The sequence below is a fragment of the Acartia tonsa genome, chromosome 11 (genome assembly GCF_053477335.1).
Source record: "Acartia tonsa isolate MP-2025a chromosome 11, ASM5347733v1, whole genome shotgun sequence".
Lineage (NCBI taxonomy): Eukaryota > Metazoa > Arthropoda > Copepoda > Calanoida > Acartiidae > Acartia > Acartia tonsa.
Genome location: NC_137270.1, coordinates 1,342,774 through 1,366,796, shown reverse-complemented (window position 1 = coordinate 1,366,796; position 24,023 = coordinate 1,342,774). Strand labels below are relative to the sequence as shown.

Here is a 24,023-nt window from a genome sequence, read left to right as displayed (position 1 = left end):
ATGCATTACTTTGTAAAAGTTACTTCACTGTCAATTAAAGAATCATAGCATTTCTTTACCTTCTCTTTAAAGTAAAACTCAAATAACCAATTTAAATTTATTTAGGATTCACAAGTCTTACAGTAGCAGCCCAAATTGGACACAAAGATATAGTTGAAACACTAATCCAACATGGGGCAGATATCAATCATAAAAATAATGATGGTAAATAACTTATTGATTAAATAATGACTGCTTCTTTTATCTATATAATGTTCAGCCCTTATCCATAAAACCATAGTTGAAAAGGGGTTGTGGGGGAGGGAAAATACCCATCCAAAATATCAAGACTCTTATAGCTTCAAATTCTTATCATGCTTTTATGAATATAAGCTTCATAATTTTTTTTTATAAATAAACAATTAAAATTAAGTAAACTTTTAATTTCAAGGAAGTTCCAGTATCGCACTGGCTGCTTTTAAAGGACACAAAGAAGTTGTTCAAATCCTTATTGAACATGGGGCTGACATACATGTTAGGGATAATTGGGGTAAGTACATTAACCCTTAACGGTCGGGTGGGGCGTTGAACGCCCCCCTCCCCCTTCCGGTTTTTTCTATCTCATTTTTTGTGTGTGAAAGATAAAGAGCCCAAACTGATTTTTTTAATATGGGCATGACACATAACTGAGAGTTGGAATTTTTCGAATATCTTTTGTGTATTTTGTTCACATATTTCTTGAGTCTTTTTAGGTTAATGATATTTTCAAAAACTTACTTTTCAAGCAAAATTATATTTTATAAAACAACCAAATAAATAACTAGGAAAAAAGCAAGAAAATTGTTTTTGTTTCATAATCCTAACTCTAAAAACAAAAAAAGTTATTGCTAAAATAAAATATCAAATAATGATTTTTCTCTTCTAAAAAGCATAATAAGCCATTCTCCAAATTATTGACAAGTAAAAAAGTGGGAAGAGTAACTGTCATAATTAATCCCTTTAAATGATTTATGGGATGAAATGCTGAGAAATAAGATAAAAACAGCCTGAAATTCACAAATAACCACTCCAATACATTGTATTTTTTGCTTTGAAAAATTAGTATTTTTTTGTGGAATAAAAAAGAAAAATTAGTATACTTGTTTTTCTTTGAATATTATTTTTCAGTTAACAGAAACACATTATACATCCATTAAAAAATATGAAAAACAAAAAAAATTCTTTTTCTCAAGAGCTATTAGAAACTTTGGCTTTAAAAATCTCTGTTGATATATATTCTTAAAATCAAATTTTTCTTCTTTGTCTTGTGTAAAATTGTATAGAGAACAAGAACATATGCTGCTTTTGATGATACATTAAGAAATAAAGGATGTACACCCTAAAAAACACTGTTTTGTGGGTCATACTGTATATCAGCGGAAAGCTGTTAATAATACGATGCGAGAAATAACTATTACTGAATTCTTATTTAAGCATTTTGCAACAAGTTTATACAAAGAAGATAAAGTATAGAATAGAAAACCCTAAATATTTCAAAGTTAAGATAAAGAATTAGTATTTTAATCTTGTTACATGTATTCTTTAATCTCCATGTTTAGAGGGTACTCTATGACCCTTAAAAATATTAGTGTCTGACTAAGGAAGACAATGCCAATAAACATATTAGAGTAATAGAAGCAATTTTTGCTTGGTCGTTTTAGACAAAGATGAAATGTTATTAATAGATGTAAAGTATACAGTCTTGATTTTGATAACTATGACTGACCACAGTTATAATCTTTAAGGCTCAGTTTTGTGGGTTCAACCCCTTCCTCTCCCCCCCCCCCACACCTCAATTTCTTGTATGGTATAGCCACTGTTATCTATAAATTAGCTGTTTGAAAACAAACATTGGAGCACAATCTATAAAATAAATAAAAATATTTTTGTAAAATTTTAAAAAGAAATTTTTTTTCTTAATCAAAAACTTTTAAGGCTTTGCACATAAATTTAAATTTTAATCTATTGTGAATAGGATAAAGAAAGCTGGATGCAAGTCTATATGGCTTTTAGTAAATTACTGCAATGGACCCTTCTGATTTTAGAGCTTGACTTTTATGGATTTTATCATACTTGTTTTTGGTTTATATTACCTCTAAATCATGGTAATCATTCTTTTCAGGAGATAACAGTCTTATTGTTGCTGCACAGATAAAAAAAATAGTTGAAATACTGCTACTGAATGGAGCTGACATCAGTGTTAAGAATAATAAAGGTTAGTCTATTAAGCAATTAGTTTAATCTTTTAGAATCTACATACTTCCTAGTTAAATTATTAAAACCCCTTTTAAGTAAAACAAAATCCTAACCTTTTTTTGCTTTATGATACTTCATCAAGGATTACTTTAGTTATTGGTAATAAATTCATTTGGACTGCATATTCATCAGCTCTCTTGTCTTCAATATCTCTGTAACTCACATCTGTGAATCCATGATTTTATCAGCTTTGTTATTTTAGGAGATTTTTTATTCATAATGCATTACAACCTGCAACATTAAAAACATTGTTTTGTAAAGGTTTTACTGATCTAGCCGAGGCAAACAAAGAAGGTCATACTGATATAGCAGAACTACTCAAAAAACATGGTAAAATTTACAATTTGTTGTTTCAACATTTTCACCTGGAAAAAAATTATGATGTCAGGGAACATAAAGTATGGGACAATGAGCAATGATACTTTATACCCTCAATGGTAATAGACAAGATTACCCTTTTATAATATTATAATCAATACATAACTTTGGACACTGTTACATTGTACGTTCCAATAAGGATTCAATCTTAACACCAAAAGTGTTGGGTTTTCTAATTTTGATTACTTTGGATTGAATGAATTTATAAACTTATTGGGAGAGGGGGGGAGGGGTTTTAGAGGAGGAAAGGGGAGGTAATCACCCATGTAACATAATTAGTCTCTTTTTGGGTGTATCATGTGGAAGACAATTTAAGACAAAGAAAACTAAAATGAAAATTCAATTTCAGGAGCCAAGAATTGAAATAAGCTTGAATAATTTGTTCATTAATATATATTGAGGTGAAACTTAAAATCATAACCTTTCCAGTATGGCTTTCCAACCAATTAACATCCACTGGATAAAATGGTTAATTGGCCATACTGAAAAATCATGTATTGCATTGTATTTCAGATCAGTTTTTCTGATTAGAAAATAATAATCTTAATTTTAATACAAGTTTTGTAAGCCCAGACATTTGTCCCCACGGGGCAAACAAATATGGAATCAGTATTTTAATTTTACTTACCACAGAAAGATGGCCATAATATAATGCGATTATTGATTCCTAGTCTTTTTCATTGTATCTTAGTTAGTCTTGCAACGGAATAAAACTGCCACTGGATTTGCTAATTAAATAAGGCTACAAAAAAACTCACTTTTATTGAGTTTCTTTCTTTTACCCTGAAATCATGTTTTTATATATATTAAACATATGTAGCAAAAACATAATTAACATTTCTTTAATTTCTTAAAACACTAATATTTAAGTGTGAAAAATCGTTTTACTTTAAATTTGAATTTTCTTGACAACTATGATTATCTAATTATTTTCCTCTCCATCTGTTAAAAAAATATGGCTTTTATTACTTGATTCTTATTTGTTTTCAGAAATTGGACTCTCCAATCATGGCTTTTTAAATGCTTAATGAAATGAAAGTTACACAATACACATGTAAAGAAATTATAAAACTGACTTTTGAATAAAATTAATTTGCTTTCAGTTTTTTTATTAATAGATTAATTTTTGTGGTGGTTTTCTTTTATATAAAGGAGCATGGTTATAATAGCAAAGCTACTCTATATTTCACTTTGTGAGACTGTCAGTCAGAAATTCCGTCAATCCTTAACGATAGAGAGGAAATTTCATTTTCTCAACTGTTATTCAAGACAGCTAACATTTTTAATGAGAATACTATTGCTTATGCTCAACTGATCTATACATTGATTTTTTTGTAAAGGTTTTTTTTTATAGGTATTATGATTTTTTAGAGTTTTGCATATCCTCTTTCTTTTTTTTCATTGTAATGAGAACTGGATATTTGCTCTACAGCTCACTTTTTGTCTGATTTTTTGTGCTTTCTTATTTATGGAAGTTGTTAACCTTAAGATTTTTTATCACTACTAGACTAATAAAGTTCTTTATTTCTGCTTTCTCTTTCCATTGAATACAAATATGCTAGGGGAGCAGACGCTAGTGTAACAATAAAAGAAAAAAAGATTGAATCTATTTAATATGTATATCTAACAAGAGACTGTCCTCTTTATCTATAGTGTATAGGACAATTTGGTTGTAGCTATAAATTTAATCAAGAAGGAAAACAGTAAATGAATGTAGAATATAATGTGGATATTATGACAGTGGGAAAATTATCAATTAGATTGCTATCTCCCCTAATGGACAGTTAGTTTATTCAGTAGGTTAAGAGGGATGAGGAAAAGAGGATGGAAGGAGGGGGTATTTATTTTACCCAGCTACAAGTTTCACTTTATTAAAGTACATGTTAATCTGATATAAGAACCAAGTAATAATAAATCCATTTATTTGGCTTTTTAAAATAATTGTAAAAGACTGATGTTTTGCCAGGTTCAGACTTGACATATTCTTGATGCAGATGAAGCTACCGAATGCTGAAGCTTGCATAACACCTATTGTAATGTAACATATACAGTATAAATAGTAGCGAAGATTGTCTACATTTAGAACAGGTTTGTCGACCGTATGTTCATCTCTATAATAAGAGACAGTTCTAGTAGTTAAATTAGATAAGTATGGTATAATTGTCCTATCCATTTCAAACTATGCATAACGTTTCTGCAATAATTGATAAAAAAAATAAAGTAAATTTAGTTTAATAAATTGAAACATGTTAAACAAAAAATTCAATTTCAATTTTTATAAAAGGTTTGAAATCTTCTAACATACCTTATTTAAAATCAACTTTATCTGTCCAACCAAATAGACAGACTAGCATAAAATGAACTCGATCTAAGAAAGAAAAACTGCACTATTTCAAGAAAAGGTAGTAGTTAATTTAAAGATCTCTATTTACTTTGTTGTAAAAACTCTAAGTAAAGTTTTGAATCAAAGCAAATAAGAGTAGATTATTTGATTAGCTGCAGACAGGCATTGTAAGTTGCTGCTTGCAAATTAAGAATGTGCAAAGAATAATACTTGGGGAGAATTCAGCACTGCTAGGTTCGCCCCCTGTAGCTGTAGGTTTGAGTCCCTAGGTAGGGCGCCACAGTAACTTAATATATCCAGCCTAACACTGGTAAATACCAAAGTTAAACATTATATCAGATATAATGTTACAATCTGCTATACGTCTATAATACAATATTATTTAAGATGTTTCAATGTTTACAAATATTTTTCTAAAATCACGAAATCTTTCAAAAAGCAAATAAAATAACTATCTAAAAGCAAAAATCAACATATTACATAATCAGATAAAATAAGCAAAAATGCTTTAAACATTAAAGAAAGTAAATGTACCCCCTTGGGAAGTTCCACACCTACTAAAGGCTGCAACCCACTTTTGAATCCCTGTGCACGCAACTTGTTTGAAATACTGGTTTTTAGCTATATTGTTCAGGTTGATTATTCTCTTTCATATAAATGCAATAAGACGAAATAAAGTATGACTTAGAATCAGGTTAATATCTGCTGGATTACTACGGATTCACAGCCATTCTGAAAAAAATTGCATCAAATATAAATAAAACCAATGTGAAAAAGGTTTTGTATTTATCTTTTATAATTATATTATAATTCTTTTTAATTTAATTTATCTGATTTTAAATCACTTTGTGTGCATGTCAATCCATGATTTTTTTGTGCTTCGCTGCTTAAAGATGTTGTCATGTTTCTTATTTCTTTTTAAAAACCAAGCTTGACATTACCTATAATAAGATTCATTAATTATAATTCTTTATTATCAAAGACTCAACAAGTTGAAAGAGCAAAATTAATGCTGCCAAAAAATGTAATTATTTTCTGATTTCTTTCTTAGCTTATAAAATTACATTATATTTTCTGATTAGGATGCTTTAATCAAATAATTAATAATCTTTAATTTGTGTTTAAAAATAGATGCAGGGAGGAAGGGGAAATTTGGCTGTTTATTACACTAGTTCCCAAATTTTCTTATTTTGTTGGACTGAAAACTTTGAGGACTTTATAGAATTCTGATTGGTTGATTCATTAAGTTAAGTGTCCAAATATTTTATCCACAAATTGCAATATACAGAAGAGGTAATTTTGTATGTCATCATTGGGGATGTACATTAATTTATTGGCAATTGTCTTATCCCTTTAGATTCCTGCTTAGTTGTCTGATAGCCTTGGATACATACCATGAAAAAAATTTGATGTATTTGTTGTTTGAAAGTTGACACTCTATTGACAATATCAATAAAGGAATGAATCAATGATAAAATCATTTATTTACATTTTTAGTTGCTGTAAAATATGTCAAGAGTAAGGTTTTATATAATTTATTTTAGAATCTATAGCCTAGTTCACAAAAGACATAGGTCGACCTAAAGAAGCTTTATGTTGACCGATTGTATAAAGGCATATGTTAGTTGTACTTGTTTAGGTTGACCTACAGAATAAATCGGTTGACCTCTAAAAGTTGTTTGTGAACTGGGCATTACATTTTTCTTAATTTTTTAATCTTAGTATTTTCAATATTTGTAGTAAGGTTTCTTTTTGTTTGATAAGATTTGGTTACAACTGTACTAGTGGCTAATGGAGTTCTCCACTTCAGATACTTGGATGATTTTAACCTATTTAATTTTAGATGTAACTGCCCTAAATTCTTTTGATGCTATTTGATGGGTGCAACTACTATTTTTTTCATATTTTAAATGTTATAATAATTTAGGTACTATGGTTAGGCATATACATTCTCCAGATTATAAGACTCTCTTACCAACGTTCTGATTATGCTTCTGACCCAAGTGAACTTCCAGCAGTTGAAACAACTGATCCAAGTAAACTTCAAGCAGTTGAAACAACTGACAACAGGCAACAACCAAATCCAAACTGGCCCCAACTACCAAATGTACCCCAACTGAATGTACCACAGACTAATATGATTCCATCTCCACAAATGCAGGGTGGCTTTCCAAACAACCTACCAGGCCAGCAACCAATGTGGCCTAATTCAGGAGCAGTAAATTCTCCAGGTGGCCAACCAATGGTGACTAATCCTCTATCACCTGCAGGATTTCCTGGAGCGCAAAATCCTATGATGATGGGAGCACCTGGAGCATCCAACTTTCCTGGAGTACAAAATCCTATGATAATGGGAGCACCTGGAGCATTCAACTTTCCTGGAGTACAAAATCCTATGATGATGGGAGCACCTGGAGCATTCAACTTTCCTGGAGTACAAAATCCTATGATGATGGGAGCACCTGGAGCATCCAACTTTCCTGGAGTACAAAATCCTCCCTTGATGGGACAAAATCCTTTAGCCCTTGGAGCTAGCTTACCTGGAGGCCACTCTCAACAGATAAATCCAAATAGACATGTGGTGTCTGGCATGCCTGCTCATTTTCATCCTGTTGGACATTTGCCATTTCCAGGTTTTATAATTAATATATATTACAAAATATAACTTATGAACCTATATTCAAGGTGCATCAGTAATAAAAGTTATAGTTAATTATTTTATGAAAAGAAAATGTAAAAACTAAAAATCTTAAAAAGGGGTAATTCTTTATGATTGTAAATTAAAACTAATTATTAATTGTAAATATATTAATGCAATTAGTACTGAGTTGTGGATTATTTTATTAAGTAGTCTTTTTTTCTGTAATGCAAATTTTTAAAATTAATTCAGGAACTATGCCATTGATGCCCTGGCAAACTAGACCATGGACCAAAGAACAACTAGAATGGTGGTATTGGTGGAATTATTGGCAGAACTTTATGAAGAAAGATGAAGGTGAAAATTTACCTATATATATATATATATATAGATAATAAATCATTATAATAAAGTAACAGGATCTCTGAGTATCTGTACCAAAGGATCTAGCTAACCATAGCACCTGGGAAGGTTTATAACTATGTTGGGGGGTTGAAGAGTTGTAAAATTTTGTTTGGTAAACAGCTGATCTTAATAGATTGAAAAGAAAACATTTTATGTGGCCCTGGGGGCCTCTAGGGGTGTTGCTGCTGGTAAATAGTTAAACTGTAATGTTTATTGAATTTTTTAAAATGAAGAGCCTCCAGAGGAACAAGATTGTGGTGATAGCAAATGGACCCTGGACAAACAAACAGGTCTTAAATTTCAAAATTATTTATTTACATTGTCAATAAGCACCATTTGGTGAATAAAATTTGTCAAAGATAAAAAAAAGGATGTAAAAAAACAATTGCTTACAACTTTAACAGTCTATTCATCTCTCCAGAGTACCACAGCTCAAGACCTAGCCTTTCTAGAGAAGTTTTCTTTACCAGGAAAGTGCATAATTATACAAATTAAGACCCAACTGTCTTAGATTCTTGAAATTTTTCATGAGTTTGCACTCTCCTGTTAGAGCAAATTCTCCATTAGCTGTGGTGCTCTGGAGAGATGAGTAGATTATCAATTCAACAATTTGTCATTGTCATTGATAAAGCATGAGTTAGATTAATCAAATTTGAACAAAAATTAAGGGTTTAAAATGAAAATGTTTTTGTCTTTACATCCTATGAAAGGAATAAAAATTATAGGTATATGCTACCTTGTACTGGAGCAATTTCTGACCTGGACTGCAGCAAGGGACACATGCAGGAGAGAAGGAAATGATGCAGATCTAGCCTCAATCAATTCTCAGCAAGAACAAAATTTTATCGAAAGTGTGTTTTATTTTGTGTGTAGTTGCTCTTAAATATTTGTGTCACAATTATTTCAAGATGTGTGATGTATTTCTCCAATTGCCATGCAAGTGCATAACCCTCCCTTTTTTTAATGATTATAAGTGGTAATTTTTTCCAAATCTTTACATTTTTGCAGGGTACTAACCCTGCTATAACCCTGCTATACAAATAAAATCTAGCCTGAGGTAAAATAAAAACAAATATTAATTTAATTCATTTTCAAAATCTAATTTAAAATCTAATTGTTTGTTCTTTTGATATTAGCTTTGATAAAAGACAAGAAATGTCATGGCTGGTGTGCATTCTGGATGGGATTTAATGATCTTGCCAGGGAAGGAAACTGGGTCTGGTCAAATGGAGATCCAGGTTCCATACATATAACTTTTTTATTTGTAGACTCATCAGGCTGCTGGAACATTAGCAGTAAGATCTAAAACTTAAGTTTATTAAATAAACTAACATTAGTTTTAATTCATTGGATTACTTTAAGTTACCTACAAAAATTGGCAAAATGGAGAACCTAACAATTTACAGAAATCTGAAGGAAGAGAAAATTGTGGCGAGGTCTATGATTTTTTTCTTTTATTTATTCGAAACCAATGAATGTCTGGTGGATTAGAACCAGTTATTCTCTATACTAAAAAACTATGTCCAGCATTATATTATATAGTATTATATCCAGTTTTCTACGAATATAATAAGATTAAAACATGTTTTCAGCACATGCCCTCGGCATCTTGGGGCTTAAAAAATGGTTTTATATAAATATTACATTTTATATTTGCGGAATACTGTTTAAAATAAGATGTGAGAAATAACTATTAATAAGAAATATGAAATTTTCTTTAAAAATCTGGCGCCACTATTTATTATATAATTTACAAAAAATTAATTTATTTAGTTGGTTAGAGGTTGGGGTTATAAATGGAATGACCATCCTGATGGAAAAATTAATCCATCTGTTTGCAGCAAGAAAATACATTTTTAGGTAACATTTGTACCTGTTTTTATGCTTTTCTTATCCTTTAGCTTTATCAATATTCCGTAAAATTGTAAGCAAGCTTCAAGTCTAAATATTCTTAATGTTGAACAAACACATAGTATATCAAAAAACAGTTTGACCTAATAAACCAATTTGACTGGAATCTCACTCACAACTTTATGGAAACTAGTATTCCCTTTCCACCAAGCAATATTTTATTGATATAAAACTAATTCATGGATTCATATACTAGAATTGATTATTTAGAATCGATATGTTTATGAGCCAATATTAAAGATTATTTATCCATATTTGTGATAATTTTGTTTTAAGGTACACAAGCTTTCTACAGAAGAAGACAAATGTTAACTAATATTATTGTTTAATGAAATGTTATAAGCTAGATAACAAAGAAAACAAATTGATATACCAATATAATAAAATTAAAAGCTAGTTTTTGAATACATTGTTTATTTTGTTTGTTGAACAGGAATTAATAACAACAATATGAAACAGATGATAAAAAGATCAGTTAAAATGTTGCACACTATCATTTTACTATTTCTTTTGTTTGTTTTGTAAGGAATTATAATAAGTTGACAAGGATGACAACATCCATAAGTAAGCTCAAAAATATGAATGGATATCTGGAAAAATGTAATATAGACCAGAGTCATACAAAAATAATTAAACTTGATAAATAGAGAAATCACAAAAGTTTTAAAATCATGCAACCTTCAAATCACAAAAGCTTTAAAATCTAGGAATCAATCTAGAACCGCAATCAATAAACAAATCTTAATGAAACTCAATAAAAAAATATGAAGAATGTAAAATTAATTAATCCCTGAAAATTTCAGCTCTCTATCTTGAAAAGGGGTTGCAAAATTAAGAAAACTTGAAAATCTAGGAATCGATCTAGCACCCCAAATAACAGACAGATGGACAAAACAATGTATAGATTAGATGGGCATATGCCGTAGGAATTTTAACTAAAAATTTCAACTATCTATCTTGAATAGGAGCCGAGAAAATTACACTTACCCGAATTTATCAATTGCGGACAGACGGACGGACAATTGAAATTATAGAGTAGCTTGGCTATTAATAACACAGCCACTCTATAATTAGCATATGTCTGATTATCTGCCCATTATAAAAGCATTGTATTGTACTGAAAATATTTCATTCTAAAATATTTTTTATATTTTTTTAGTTTGTTTAGCAATCAATAGTTTACACAAAAATTTGATACACACTCATAACCATTATATGTAATACTAGCGGCTACGCCCCTAGAGGCCTCTAACCGCTTTCTACTATTTTCTTTTTTTGTTTCCTTTAAAGATTTTTTTCTCGGGTATGTGCTGCATCAGAATCATTTAATTGACATGGGAAATCCAAAGCTGCTAAATACATAGACAATGGATAGTTAGATTAACTAGAAATTTTATTGGAGAAATAGAGTGTCTACCAGGGAGGGAGTGGGCATTGGGCTGTTTATTCCACTAGCCCTCAACGTTTTATATTAATGTTTTTTTTATTCGTTGGCGCAACAACTTTGGGGACTTTTAGTGAATTTTGAATGGTTGGTTTATTACGTTTAGTATTCAAAAGTTTAAACCACTAATGTAATCTAATGAAGGAATAGAACATAGACTGTACAATTTTCTTAATATTTTTTTTTGTTTGTCCCTTAAGACCACTAAACCGATTAGGTTCTACATTTTAAAAAGATTCAGAGTTGGTATTATACTATACTTCTAATTATTTCCTCTCCTAAGTGATTGAGCCACAACTCGTGCTATCGTTTAGAAATTAAATTAAAAGAATAGAGAGGACCCTGTCCCAATTTTGTCTTTGAAATAAGCTATGGCGTCGAAAATATAAAACAGCCAATTCCCTACAAAAGAACAAAAAGTAATTTGATAGCAGACGAAAAGGGACTCTGCCACTTGGGCCAGGAATTTGTCTGGATTATACATCTATGCGTATACATTTATTGTAGAATATCATTTTATCCCTGGTAGTAAAATATAAAATGTTAAATCATGCATTATTGCATTTTTCAAGGACATCTTATTGTAGTAAATAAAAGTTATGATATTATTAAACCAAAAGATATTAGATGACATAATTTTCAATTTCTGAATTAAAATTTGCCACAAAACAAACCAATCGCTTGTCTTTGTTTAAAAGAATGTGTCTTAACTTTTATTTTTATAGCTAGTCGATGTTTTTAGTACGTAGTAGATGTAAAATTTTCCATAGAATTCAGATATACAATCGTTTTTTTTTGTAGACCTCTTATTTTTTAAGTAATTTGAGTTTAAGAAAAAAAATTAAGTTGGTTTTAAGGTACTAAAACGCAATAAAAAAAAACGAAAATGGCCATTATGAACAAAAATAGTAAGATCTTTAATTTGACACCATACTTTTTGAATTCTGTCTGGTAATTATTGAAAAATCGATTTTTAAACCTCGGTTTAATCAAAACTTTCAACATAAATATATCCTAAAATAGGCATAAAAAATATTGGTTCATATATACTTTTAGAATCAGAAAAATATTACGAATCCATTGTAAGCAAAATTGAAAAAAGTTAAAAAAAATAAATAAAAAAATGGCCTAACATATTATTTTGTACAGGCAACATTTACTTTACCCCCTCTTTACCCCCTATTTACCCCCTTCCCATTTTTACTCTCAATGATTTTACTCTTAAAGATTTAAGATGGTTGCCTGTATAATATAATATAATATTTTCATTTTCATATTTTCTTTTATCGTAGTTTATTTACTATTTTGTAAACTTTTCATTTCAATTTTGCTTAGAATGGATTTGTAATATTTTTCTCATTCTAAAAGTATATAACGCCTATTTCTTATGCCTCTGTAATTATATATTTATGTTGAAAGTTTTTATTCTCGTGGGTTCAAAAAAATAGATTTTTTCAATAATTACTCAACAGAATTAAAAAAGTAAAGTGTCAAATGAAAGATCTTACTATTTTTGTTCATAACGGCAATTTTCTGCTTTTTTGTTGCGTTTCAGTACCTTAAAACCTACTTAATTTTTTTATAAAAAAAACTTAAATTACTTTAAAAATAAGAGGTCTACAAAAAAAAACGATTGCATATCTGAATTCTATGGAAAATTTTACATCTACTACTAACTAAAAACACCGACTAGCTATGAAAAAAAAAGTTAAGAATCCTTCTTTAAAATTTATCCCCGTTTTTGGTCAGTATAAAAAGCTTCTTGTTTCTTAAGAAAAAAAACTGTGTTTAAACTGGACGTACAGACATTCTGGTAACGATTATAGAGTTGCTTCGCTTCCTTAATCGTACCTAACTACTACAGGAATCATCATGCAAAGTTCGAAATCTATAGGACAATTCTAACATGCCTAAATTAACGTACGGACGGAACGACCCTAATTATAGAAAAGCATCGCTTTTAATAAAAGTGTACTTACTCTATATTTGTAAGTATGTTTGTTTGTTGTCCTTTTATAGTTTGTTGGGCTTTGCCTTTATGGATATTTTCATCATTGTTTAACAACCAGAGGATAAAAAATCTTTCCTCTTATTTTCCCCAATATTTTCAATCGGTAAAAGTTAAAATAAGAATCTTTCGTTCATTGTCCTATCTCCTTTATCCCTATGGTTACGCAGGGTTCTCAAGGGATAAGACAATGGCCGATAAATTGATACACATCCCTAATGGTTGTATATGAAATTATCCCTTTTTTAGATTACAATTAGTGGTGGAAACGGTTGGACACTCAACGGAGCCAACGAATAAGAAAAGTCATTATAAAACTTTGGGGACTATTGTACCTTCCATCCCTGAAAATCAATCTGTTGTCCATTAGCCTATCTCTTTATCATGGTGTATGGGACATATAATCTTACGCCTACCTTTTAAATTTTGGGAAAATAACTCTTTTTGCTTTGGAATGGGAGTGGTAATTCACAGGAAGGGAGGGGACAATCAGCTGTATATTACACTAGTCCCCAAAGTTTTGTAACAACATTTTCTTTTTCGTTGGCTTAACTATTTTGGGGATCTTTGAATTTGGATTGGTTGGTTAATTGAGTTAAGTGTCCAGTCGATTCAACCAATAACTTTAATCTATCAAAGGGATAATTTTGTGTATCATCATTGGGGATACACATTAACTTATCGGCCATTAGCTTATCCCTTTAGATCCCTGAGCTATACGAGTTGAAGGTACATATCATCAGTTATCTCAACAGGACGGATGAAGGGTAATAGATATCTGAAAATAGAAATGACGCAAATGAGTACAAACGATACGCAAATTTTGATCACAATTCTCACGTTTATATAAAAATGCAACATATAATAATAGCTATTAAAACAATTTTCAAGCACAACTTTTATCTTATTAGGATAACAAGTAAATAAGAAAAATATTTTTATCATATGAAATTCGTGATCAAACACCAAATTGAAGAAAAATGCAAGACATAGCTTTTATTTTAAGAAAGACTAGGGGCAAAGAACGCCCCCAAGAAGCCTCTAGGTGTTCTTAAGGTGGGAGGGGGATAAGTCAACCGCCCTTCTACTTTTTAATTTGAGTTTTAATAAGAAATATTGAGAAAAAAAATTTTGGGGGGCGATTTTTAATTGGGAGGGTGGAGATACGCTCTCCCAAAATAGCTAAAAACCTTCTCTGTACCTAAAAAAAAAGCTTAATTGCAAAGGAAAATTAAACAGATGTCATTACAAAAAAAAATTTAAATTGGCACATTTGTATAAACACCTGTAGACTCAAGAATGACGCACAAAATAGGGAAAGGAAAAAAGAGAGAGGGTAATTCAAGTTTTAAGATATCCTAAAATAGTTATGATCGCCAACTTCTACCATCCAATGGACGATATCAGGGTCGTCCAAGCTTTATTTTGATGGGGGTAAAATGATGTGTTTCAAAGTTTAAGGGGGGTGGGGGATACTTTTTCAACCCACTTTCTTTTTCGTCTATGGTCGATACATTGATGTACCATTGTACACCCCCAATCACGGTAAACAAAAATGTCCCTTCGGTAAAAGATAAAGATATGAACAAATGCAGAATTTAAAAAAGTATCCGAAAGTCAACGAATTAGAGAACGTGTTAGTTAATGAATGTTCTTCTTTTCTATAAAGAAATATGATACTATAAAATGTTTTTGTTCAATTAATAATTTTAATCTTTAAAGTCATTATTAAAATATTTTTCCATAAGATGTTTGGTTAGATTTTCATTTATCTAAATTAATATTTATTCCAAAAACATAAAGTTTTTTTTCTCGTATTCATTCGAATCCGGTGGATAGGAACCGGTTCTCATCCAAACGAAAAAACTATGTCTAGCATCGTATTATATCCTTCGGCACCGCGGGGCTAAAAAAAACTAGTTTTAATCTTATAATTGTACATTCTATATCCGCGACTTGCCGTTTATAATACGATGAAAGAAATAACTATTATCTATTCTTCTAATAAGCAAAGCTCTTCTATGATTAGGGTCTATACGTCCGTCTGTACGTGTACATTTAGGGATGTTAGGATTGCCCTAATGATTCCTGTAACAATCATATACAATTTAAAAGCGAATTTATAAGCAAATTATGTTCAATGCTCAGGATCAAAAGAGATAAGACAATTAAATTCCTGATGATGATGCACAACATTACCCCTTCTGTAGATTACAGTTAACTTTGGGTACCAGTTTAATAAACAAACTTGTCAAACTGGGTACAGAATATTGATCCATAGGTCCAAACACCTTTTTTTATTTTAGTTGCAGAAAAGCGTTGCTCCTATAGGAATTACTTGACCTTGGTAGTGTTATCTTTTGTGTTTAGTTAATCAATAAATTTCAGTGTGGGATGGGCTATTAGGCTGTTCCTTACACTAGTCCCTAAACTTTTAAAACAACGTTGGGAATTGTTTTGAATATTTATTGGTTAAAGTCCAAACATTTTAACCACTAATCTGAATCTGCAGATGCGGTAATTTTGTCATGATTGGGGATGCACATCAATTAAGCGGCCATTATCTTATCCCTTTAGATTTCTGATTAAGATTATACACTTTCATAAAGAGCACACTATCCAAAAAAGCATATGTGCATGGTACCAATGCTAATTTTAGAAAATTGAAAAAATATAGCTTGTTTCTCTTTGTGTAAAGGATCCCCTGCAGGGGAAAAAATGCCCCCTCCGGCTCCCCCCCCCCCCTATTTTTTCATTAATCTAAAATAAGAATGTGGGTGTTCAAACTTATTGTGTGAAATCATCAAATTCTGAAAAACATAATTGTTCACCTAATCAAAAATTTGGGAGGAGAACCCCCCCCCCCCCCACATAACTAATGGCCTTGCTAAGCTGTCCGTCGGAAGTAGACAAGCTAATTGTAAGATAGCTATGCTTTGGAAAAGTAAGGATGTCAATATCCTAGTATCGCATAGCACCAAAAAAGCACACCGCCCCCAGGCGTATTACAGTCCTTGGATACTTGTATTATATTGTGTTAAACCTATAGCATTCATAGTTTATTAATAAATTCTTAATGCAATGTAATTATCATTTAGAAATGTTGAATATTAAATGCATATGTCGATTTGTCCTAATAAATATTTTGAATTTCTATTAAAGTAAGTTAGCGGTTAGTAAGATCTGTAAATTTTAATAGTCGTTAGAAATGTTTTGAAAATGAAAGTTGATAAAAGATTTGATCAATCTCCCCATTTTTAAGCCAGCGAATGAGAGAACATTTTTATAGAAATCAGGTGATTTGTATAATTTAATTTAGATAAATATATTTGATAAAAATAAGTATTTGTATGATTCCCTTAGCTTTTAGACAGCAATAGCAGATTCAAGGACGTTTTATGTCAATTCCTGCTAATAAAAGAACAAGGATGACAACATCCATAAAAGCGAAGCCTTGAAACTGTAGGACAAACGGACATTAACACTTTTATAGTGTCAGAACTGAATAATCAGAATATAAATGTATAAGAGTTGAAGCAAAGTTGTAAGTGTAAATTCGTTGAAAAACTACTTGATACAGGATAATGGATAATGAACATACTTACATTTTTAGGACTTGATTATAGAGTTGCTTCGCTTGAAACATTATACTTTGTTGTCCCAGGAATAAAAATACCAAAAATCAGATCAATCGGATGCTTACATCACAAAAAAATTTGTTGCTAAAAAAGTAAAAAGAAATAACATGTTTAAAATGAACGTACGGACTTTCTTATAATGATTATAGAGTTGCTACGCTTTCTAAATAATACCTAACTACTAAAGAAATCACCATGCAAAGTTTGAAATCGGGAGGACAATTCTAACATGCCTAAATTAACTAAAAAAGCTATCCGTTTGTGACGGACGTACGGAAGGACGGACGTACGGACCGACCCTAATTATAGAAAAGCTTTGCTTTTTAAAAAATTTTCTTTAAAAAGATTAAGTGGTAAAATAGATTGGAATAATAGTTGATTATCGCATTGTATTATTGGCAGCTTTCCACAGATAGTGAAATAATAAATCATACGATTGATTAAAGTTTTGTTTGCCCCGTTAAGTGTCCAAATTTTTTAACCACTAATTGCAATATACAGAGGGGGTAATTTTGTGTGTCATCATTTGGGATAATTCATCAGCCATTGCCTTATCCCTTTAGATCCATGCATAGTTGTCTGATAGCCTTGAATACATATAATAAAAAACTTTGATGTATTTGTTGTTTGAAACTTGACACTCTATTGACAATATCAATAAAGTAATGAATAAATGATAAAAAAATTTAATTTATTTATTTAGTTGCTGTAGAGATATGTCAAGAGTAAGATTTTATATAATCTATTTTAGAATCTTAAGCCCAGTTCATAAAAGACAAAGGTTGACCTCTGGAAATTATAGGTCGACCTATAGAAGCTTTAGGTTGACCTATTTTATAAAGATATTTGTGGCTTTTTTTTATTTAGGTACTATGGTTAGGCATATGTATTCTCCAGATTATAAGACTCTCTTGCCAACGTTCTGATTATGCTTCTGACCCAAGTGAACTTCAAGCAGTTAAATCAACTGAGAACAGGCAACTACCAAATCCAGAATGGCCCCAACTACCAAATGTACGCCAACTGAATGTACCACAGACTAATATGATTCCATCTCCACAAATGCAGGGTGGCTTTTCAAACAACCTACCAGGCCAACAACCAATGTGGCCTAATTCAGGAGCTGGAAATTTCCCAGGTGGCCCAGCAATTTTGACCAATAAATATTTACTGACAACAAAATATAACTTTGAGCCTATTTTCTGGGTGCATCAGTAATAAAAGTTATTGTTCAATATTTTACAAAATCTTTAAAAGGGTTAATTCACCTCTTTATGATTGTACAATAAAACTGATTATTAATTGTATAATGCAAATATTATGGATTGTTTTATAAAGCAGTCTTTTTTTTCTGAGATGCAAACCTTTAAAGTTAATTTAGGAACTAATAGACCATGGACCAAAGAACAACTAGAATGGTGGTATTGGTGGAATTATTGGCAGAACTTTATGAAGAAAGATGAAGGTGAAAATTTCCCTATATATATATATATAGATAATAAATCATTATAATAAAGTAACAGGATCTCTGTGTATCTGTACCAAAGGATCTAGCCACAGTTATGGAATCTTAACGACAAAGATTTTTTTATCCAATCTTGACAAGAGAGGTATTTTTGGAAAGAGGAATATATATAGAAAACGCCTATGAAAATTAGAAAATCCGCAGAAATCATATTTGCAAGTTATTTGCAAAAATCTGCAATGCTAATTTGCAAAATTAATTTTATGCCTTAAATGACTTATTTAGAAAAAATTTTTTTTGAAATGTGTTTATTTATAAGTTTAGAACATAATTAGGGCAAAAAAAATTTCTTTAGTGTTACTTTTTTCACCTTATATATGAAAAAAACAGTTTCTCACATTTTATGATAAAAAAAGGTATAGGAACAAAAAATATGATTTTTCTTGATGTAAACACAATAATTAGCATAAAATCTATCATCCTAAATGTAAAAATCAGATATAGAATCCTTTTTAGAGCTAATATAGTGCAAAAAGTAACCAAGACATTTTTGCAAAGTATGAAAATCTGAAGAAAATAGTTCTTTTTGCTTTTGATATACATATCAGATAAATGTATATAAAATTAGTGATTAAAAACTATAAAACATCTTATAAGTTTTTTCAACATTGTCATTGATTAAATTGCACTTTTAGGTTTAAGAATTACCGAAGTAGTGCATAAAAACTCTTTTTATGATGTAATTAAACAAAATAAATGCCAAAAAACCAACTACAAAATGGTCTAGTGCATTATAAAAAACGCCTAATTGTTGATTTGAATTTATTTTGTTTAATAACTTAAGAAAAAGAGTTTTTATGTGCTACTTTGGTAGTAAGTAAACCTAAAAGTGCATTTTAATCAATGATAGGGTTGAAAAAGTTATAACTTGTTTTATAGTTTTTGATCACTAATTTTATATACATTTATCTGATATGTATATCAAAATCAAAAAGAACTATTTTCTTCAGATTTTCATACTTTGCAAAAATGTCTAGGTTACTTTTTGCACTATTTTTGCTCTAAAAAGGATTCTATATCTGATTTTTACATTTAGGATGATAGATTTTATGCCAATCATTGTGTTTACATCAAGAAAAAACATATTTTTTGTTCCTATACCTTTTTTTATCATAAAATGTGAGAAACTGTTTTTTTCATATATAAGGTGAAAAAAGTAACACTAAAGAAATTTTGTTTGCCCTAAGTATGTTCTAAACTTATAGATAAACACATTTCATAAAAAGATATCTTTTTAAATAAGTCATTTAAGGCATGAAATTAATTTTGCAAATTAACATTGCAGATTTTTGCAAATAACTTGCAAATATGATTTCTGCGGATTTTCTAATTTTCATAGACGTTTTCTATATATATTCCTCTTTCCAAAAATACCCCACTTGTCAAGATTGGATAAAAAAATCTTTGTCGTCGAGATTCCATAACTGTGTATGGTTAGCTAGCTAGCTAACCATAGCACCTGGGAAGGTTTATCACTATTTTGGGGGATTGGGGAAGGTAACACCACACTCCCAAGAAAAATTGTAAAACAAAACACAATAATATAAATGAACTCATCCAACACTTATAAAACTTTTGTTTGGTGAACAGCTGATCTTAATAGATTAAAGAAAACATTTTATGTGGCCCTGGAGGCCTCTAGGGGTGTTGATGCTGGTAAATAGTTAAACTGTACTGTTTAATGAATTTTTTAAAATGAAGATTGTGGTGATAGCAAATGGATCCTAGACGAAGAAACAGGTCTTAAAATTTCAACGTAATTCATTTACATTTTCAATAAGCACCATTTGGTGAATACATTTTTTCAAAGATATAAAAAGGGTATAAAAAAACAATTGCTTACAATTTTAACAGTATACTCACCTCTCCATAGAATCACAGCTCAAGACCTAGCCTTTCTGGAGAATTTTTCTATACCAGGAAAGTGCATAATTTTACAAATTATGACCCAACTGTCTTAAGTTCTTGAAATTTTTCATCAGTTTGCACTCTCTTGTTAGAGCAAAATTCTCCATGGGGGCTAGATCTTGAGCTGTGGTTCTCTGAAGGGATGAATAGATTCTCAAATCAACAATTTGATCAAATTGTCATTCTTAAAGCATGAATTTATCAAAACCAAAATTAGAACAAAATATAGAATTAAAAATGTAAATACATTTGTCTTAAAACTTATAGGTATATGCTACCTTGTACTGGAGCAATTTCTGACCTGGTATTCAGCAAGGGAGACATGCAGGAGAGAGGGAAATGATGCAGATCTAGCCTCAATCAATTCTCAACATGAACAAAATTTTATCGAAAGTGTGTTTTATTTTGTGTGTAATTGCTGTTGAATATTTGTGTTACAATTATTTCAAGATATGTGATGTTCTTCTCCAATTGCCCTCCCCCTGATTATAAGTAGTAATATTTTCCAAATCTTAACATTTTTTTGGGGCACTAACCCTGTACTCTGCTACTCAATTAAAATCTTGCCCTAGGTAAATCAAAAAGGAATATTAATTTGATTCATAGTTAAGTTCTAATTTCAAAATTTAATTGTTTATTCTTTTGATATTAGCTCTGATAAAAGACAAGAAATGTCATGGCTGGTGTGCATTCTGGATGGGATTTAATGATCTTGAAAGGGAAGGAAACTGGGTCTGGTCAAATGGAGATCCAGGTTACATATTTAGATATAACTTTTTATTTGTAGAATCATCTGGCTGCTGGAAGATTAGTAGTAAGATCTAAAACTTAATTTTATTGAAATATTTTAAATTACATTAGTTCTAATTTATTGGATTACTTTAAGTTACCTACAAAAATTGGCAAAATGGAGAACCTAACAATATTCTGAGACTTGAAGGAAGAGAAAATTGTGGAGAGGTCTATGATTTTTTTTCTCATATTTATTCAAAACCAATAAATATCTGGTGGATTAGAACCATTTATCATTCATACTAAAAAATTATGTCTAGCATTGTATTATATCCAGTTTTCTACAAATATAATAAGATTTTAAAAAATTTTCAACACATGCCTTTGGAATCTTGGGGCTAAAAAGAATGGTTTTAATCTTATAATATTACATTTTATATTTGCGGAATACTGTTTAAAATAAGATGTGAGAAATAACTATTAATAAGAAATATGAAATTTTCTTTAAAAATCTGGCGCCACTATTTATTATATAATTTACAAAAAATATATTTATTTAGTTGGTTAGAAAGTGGGGTTATAAATGGAATGACCATCCTGATGGAAAAATAAATCCATCTGTTTGCAGCAAGAAAATACATTTTTAGGTAATATTTGTACCTGTTTTCATGCTTTTCTTATCCTTTAGCTTTATCAATATTCCGTAAAATTGGGAGCAAGCTCACAGTCAAATACGTTTATTAAGTCTAAATGTTCTTAATGTTGAACAAACACATATTTAAACCTATATTTCAAAACAGTTTGACCTAATAAGCTCATTTGACTGGAATCTTACTCTCAACTGTATGGAAGTTTGTGAAAGCTCAGGGAGACGGGGAGAAGGGATAAGGGAAGTGGGGGCAAGGGAAATAACTACTCGTTGTGTTAGTTTGAAATGTAGCAGACGGGGAGAAGGGAGGTGGGGGCAAGGGGCAAGGGAAATAAACAGAATAAAAAGGGGCAGTCATATTCTTGCTAGCAGCTGGCCGGGTCCAATAATCTTTAAATATAAAAATCACACCAAAAAACCTCAATATATTTCATCAAAAACAAGTTGTGATTTCACTTTACATGACGCTATGGAAATCTATTATTCAATTAACAATCCCTTTATAATTTCCTACAAATTTATTGGATTAAACTGGATTTCATGCCCTTTCTTTGATACCTCTCATATTGAATTAATTGCCCATTGTTCCCTCCCTTACTCCCTGGTGAAAGCTAGTATTTCCTTTCCACCAACCAACATTTGATTGATATAAATTTAATATATTGTTTCATATACTAGAAGTTATTATTTAGAATCCACATGTTTATGAGCCATTATTAAATTCTAAAGATTATTTATCCAAATCCAAATGTGTAATAATTTTGTTTTAAGGTACACAAGCTTTATACAGAAGAAGAAAAAAGTTCACAAATTCTTGTTTAAAGAAATATTAATAGAAGCATTATTAGCTTTATGATAAAGCAATCAAATTGATATACTAATATAATAAAATCAAATTGAATACATTGTTTATTTTGTTTGTTTAAAGGGTTTGTGAATGAAAAAAAAATCTTATATGATTATCAAACCTTAACATTTTCTAAGAACTTTTCGCTATTCTGATCAAAAAAATTAGTATTTATGTCTTGATTTTGGTATTTTGGCAGGAAAAAATATAATTATTAGCACAGCTACTCTAAAATCAACCTATATCTGATTTTTTGTTCATTTCTCTCCAATGATGATACACAAAATTACCCCATATGTAGATTAAAATTAGTAGTCGAAATGATCGAACACTCTACTTTATTAACCAACCAATTAGAATTCTATACAGTCCCCAAATTTGTTAAGCCAGCAAATAAGAAAACATTATTATAGGACTTTAGGGGACTAATTTAATAAACAGTCCAGTGTCCCCTCTCTCTCTGAAAGGAGGGCTATAAGAATAGAAGATATTAATAAAATCACAAAATCTTTACATGCCCACTGATTATTCTTTTACATATGACGACATTTGAGTTAGTTTGAGATATATTTTGGATCATTGAAGGAAACAAAGAAGTGGGTTTCTTTGTATTTTCACTGTAGCTTTTGATAGGTTATTTTAGGTTAGGTTAGGTAAATGTTAATGATTGTCGAGTTTGGAGCCTCTCCCCCCCCCCCCTCAGTGGCTAGAAAATACGACGAAAACCACTACTTCGTTTTTTTCCATGATTAGATGCAAAGCTTCAATCCATAATTTGATAAGAGAAAGTACATCTTTTTTGTTTATTACTGAATTTTTATAGATTGTTTCAAGCTAACAATGTAAAATTTTAAATTAAAATGTAATAATTTAAACCAGGGTTCGGCAGCCGCGGCTCAGCCGCACATAAGCCTCAGTTTTAAACCTGCTTTTGAGCAGAAAAAGAAATTTCAGAAAGAAGGATTGTCTGTTAAAGAGGAGTTTTATACATCCAGCTAAATTTAATTGTGATAAAATGACGATTTCACTGAAGCTTACACGCGGCTGCCGATCCCTGACTTAAACACACAGAGGGGATAATTTAGTTTTTCATCATTTGGAGATTAAATTAATTAATTGTTCGTTGTCCCTCAGGGCTAACAAAACTTGAACTAAGCCCAGTTCACAAAAGACAAAGGTCGACCTCTGGAAATTTTTGGTCGACCAATAGAAGCTTTAGGTTTACCGATTTTATAAAAGTATTTGTGGGTTGTAATCGTTTAGGTTGACCTACAGAAAAAAATCGGTTGACCTTTAAAAGTTATTTGTGAACTGGGCACTAA

The 24,023-nt window shown here is 30.5% G+C and overlaps 2 protein-coding genes across 5 annotated transcripts in view; one reads left to right on the top strand and one right to left on the bottom strand.

The window, feature by feature from the left end:
* Positions 1–24,023, bottom strand: part of LOC145332434 (uncharacterized) — a 444,908-nt gene that overhangs the window by 352,559 nt on the left and 68,326 nt on the right. The window lies entirely within an intron of this gene.
* Positions 6,413–22,816, top strand: LOC145332919 (uncharacterized). 4 transcript variants are annotated; one of them, XM_080178027.1, is made up of 9 exons: positions 6,413–6,514; positions 6,924–7,629; positions 7,887–7,991; positions 8,273–8,329; positions 8,765–8,890; positions 9,176–9,277; positions 9,402–9,475; positions 9,813–9,899; positions 10,227–10,443. In XM_080178027.1, exons 1-8 carry the CDS (start codon positions 6,506–6,508, stop codon positions 9,897–9,899), a joined length of 1,266 nt encoding a protein of 421 aa, XP_080034153.1. In that variant the 5' UTR covers positions 6,413–6,505; the 3' UTR covers positions 10,227–10,443. The 4 variants fall into 4 exon arrangements, with proteins under 4 accessions (XP_080034153.1, XP_080034156.1, XP_080034155.1 ...); XM_080178030.1 differs by lacking the exons at positions 7,887–7,991; positions 8,273–8,329; positions 8,765–8,890; ... (2 more) ...; positions 9,813–9,899; positions 10,227–10,443 and adding exons at positions 18,422–18,505; positions 20,267–20,305; positions 20,741–20,866; ... (2 more) ...; positions 21,766–21,852; positions 22,626–22,816 and having other exon boundaries at positions 6,414–6,514; XM_080178029.1 differs by lacking the exons at positions 9,176–9,277; positions 9,402–9,475; positions 9,813–9,899; positions 10,227–10,443 and adding exons at positions 21,126–21,227; positions 21,360–21,433; positions 21,766–21,852; positions 22,626–22,816 and having other exon boundaries at positions 6,414–6,514.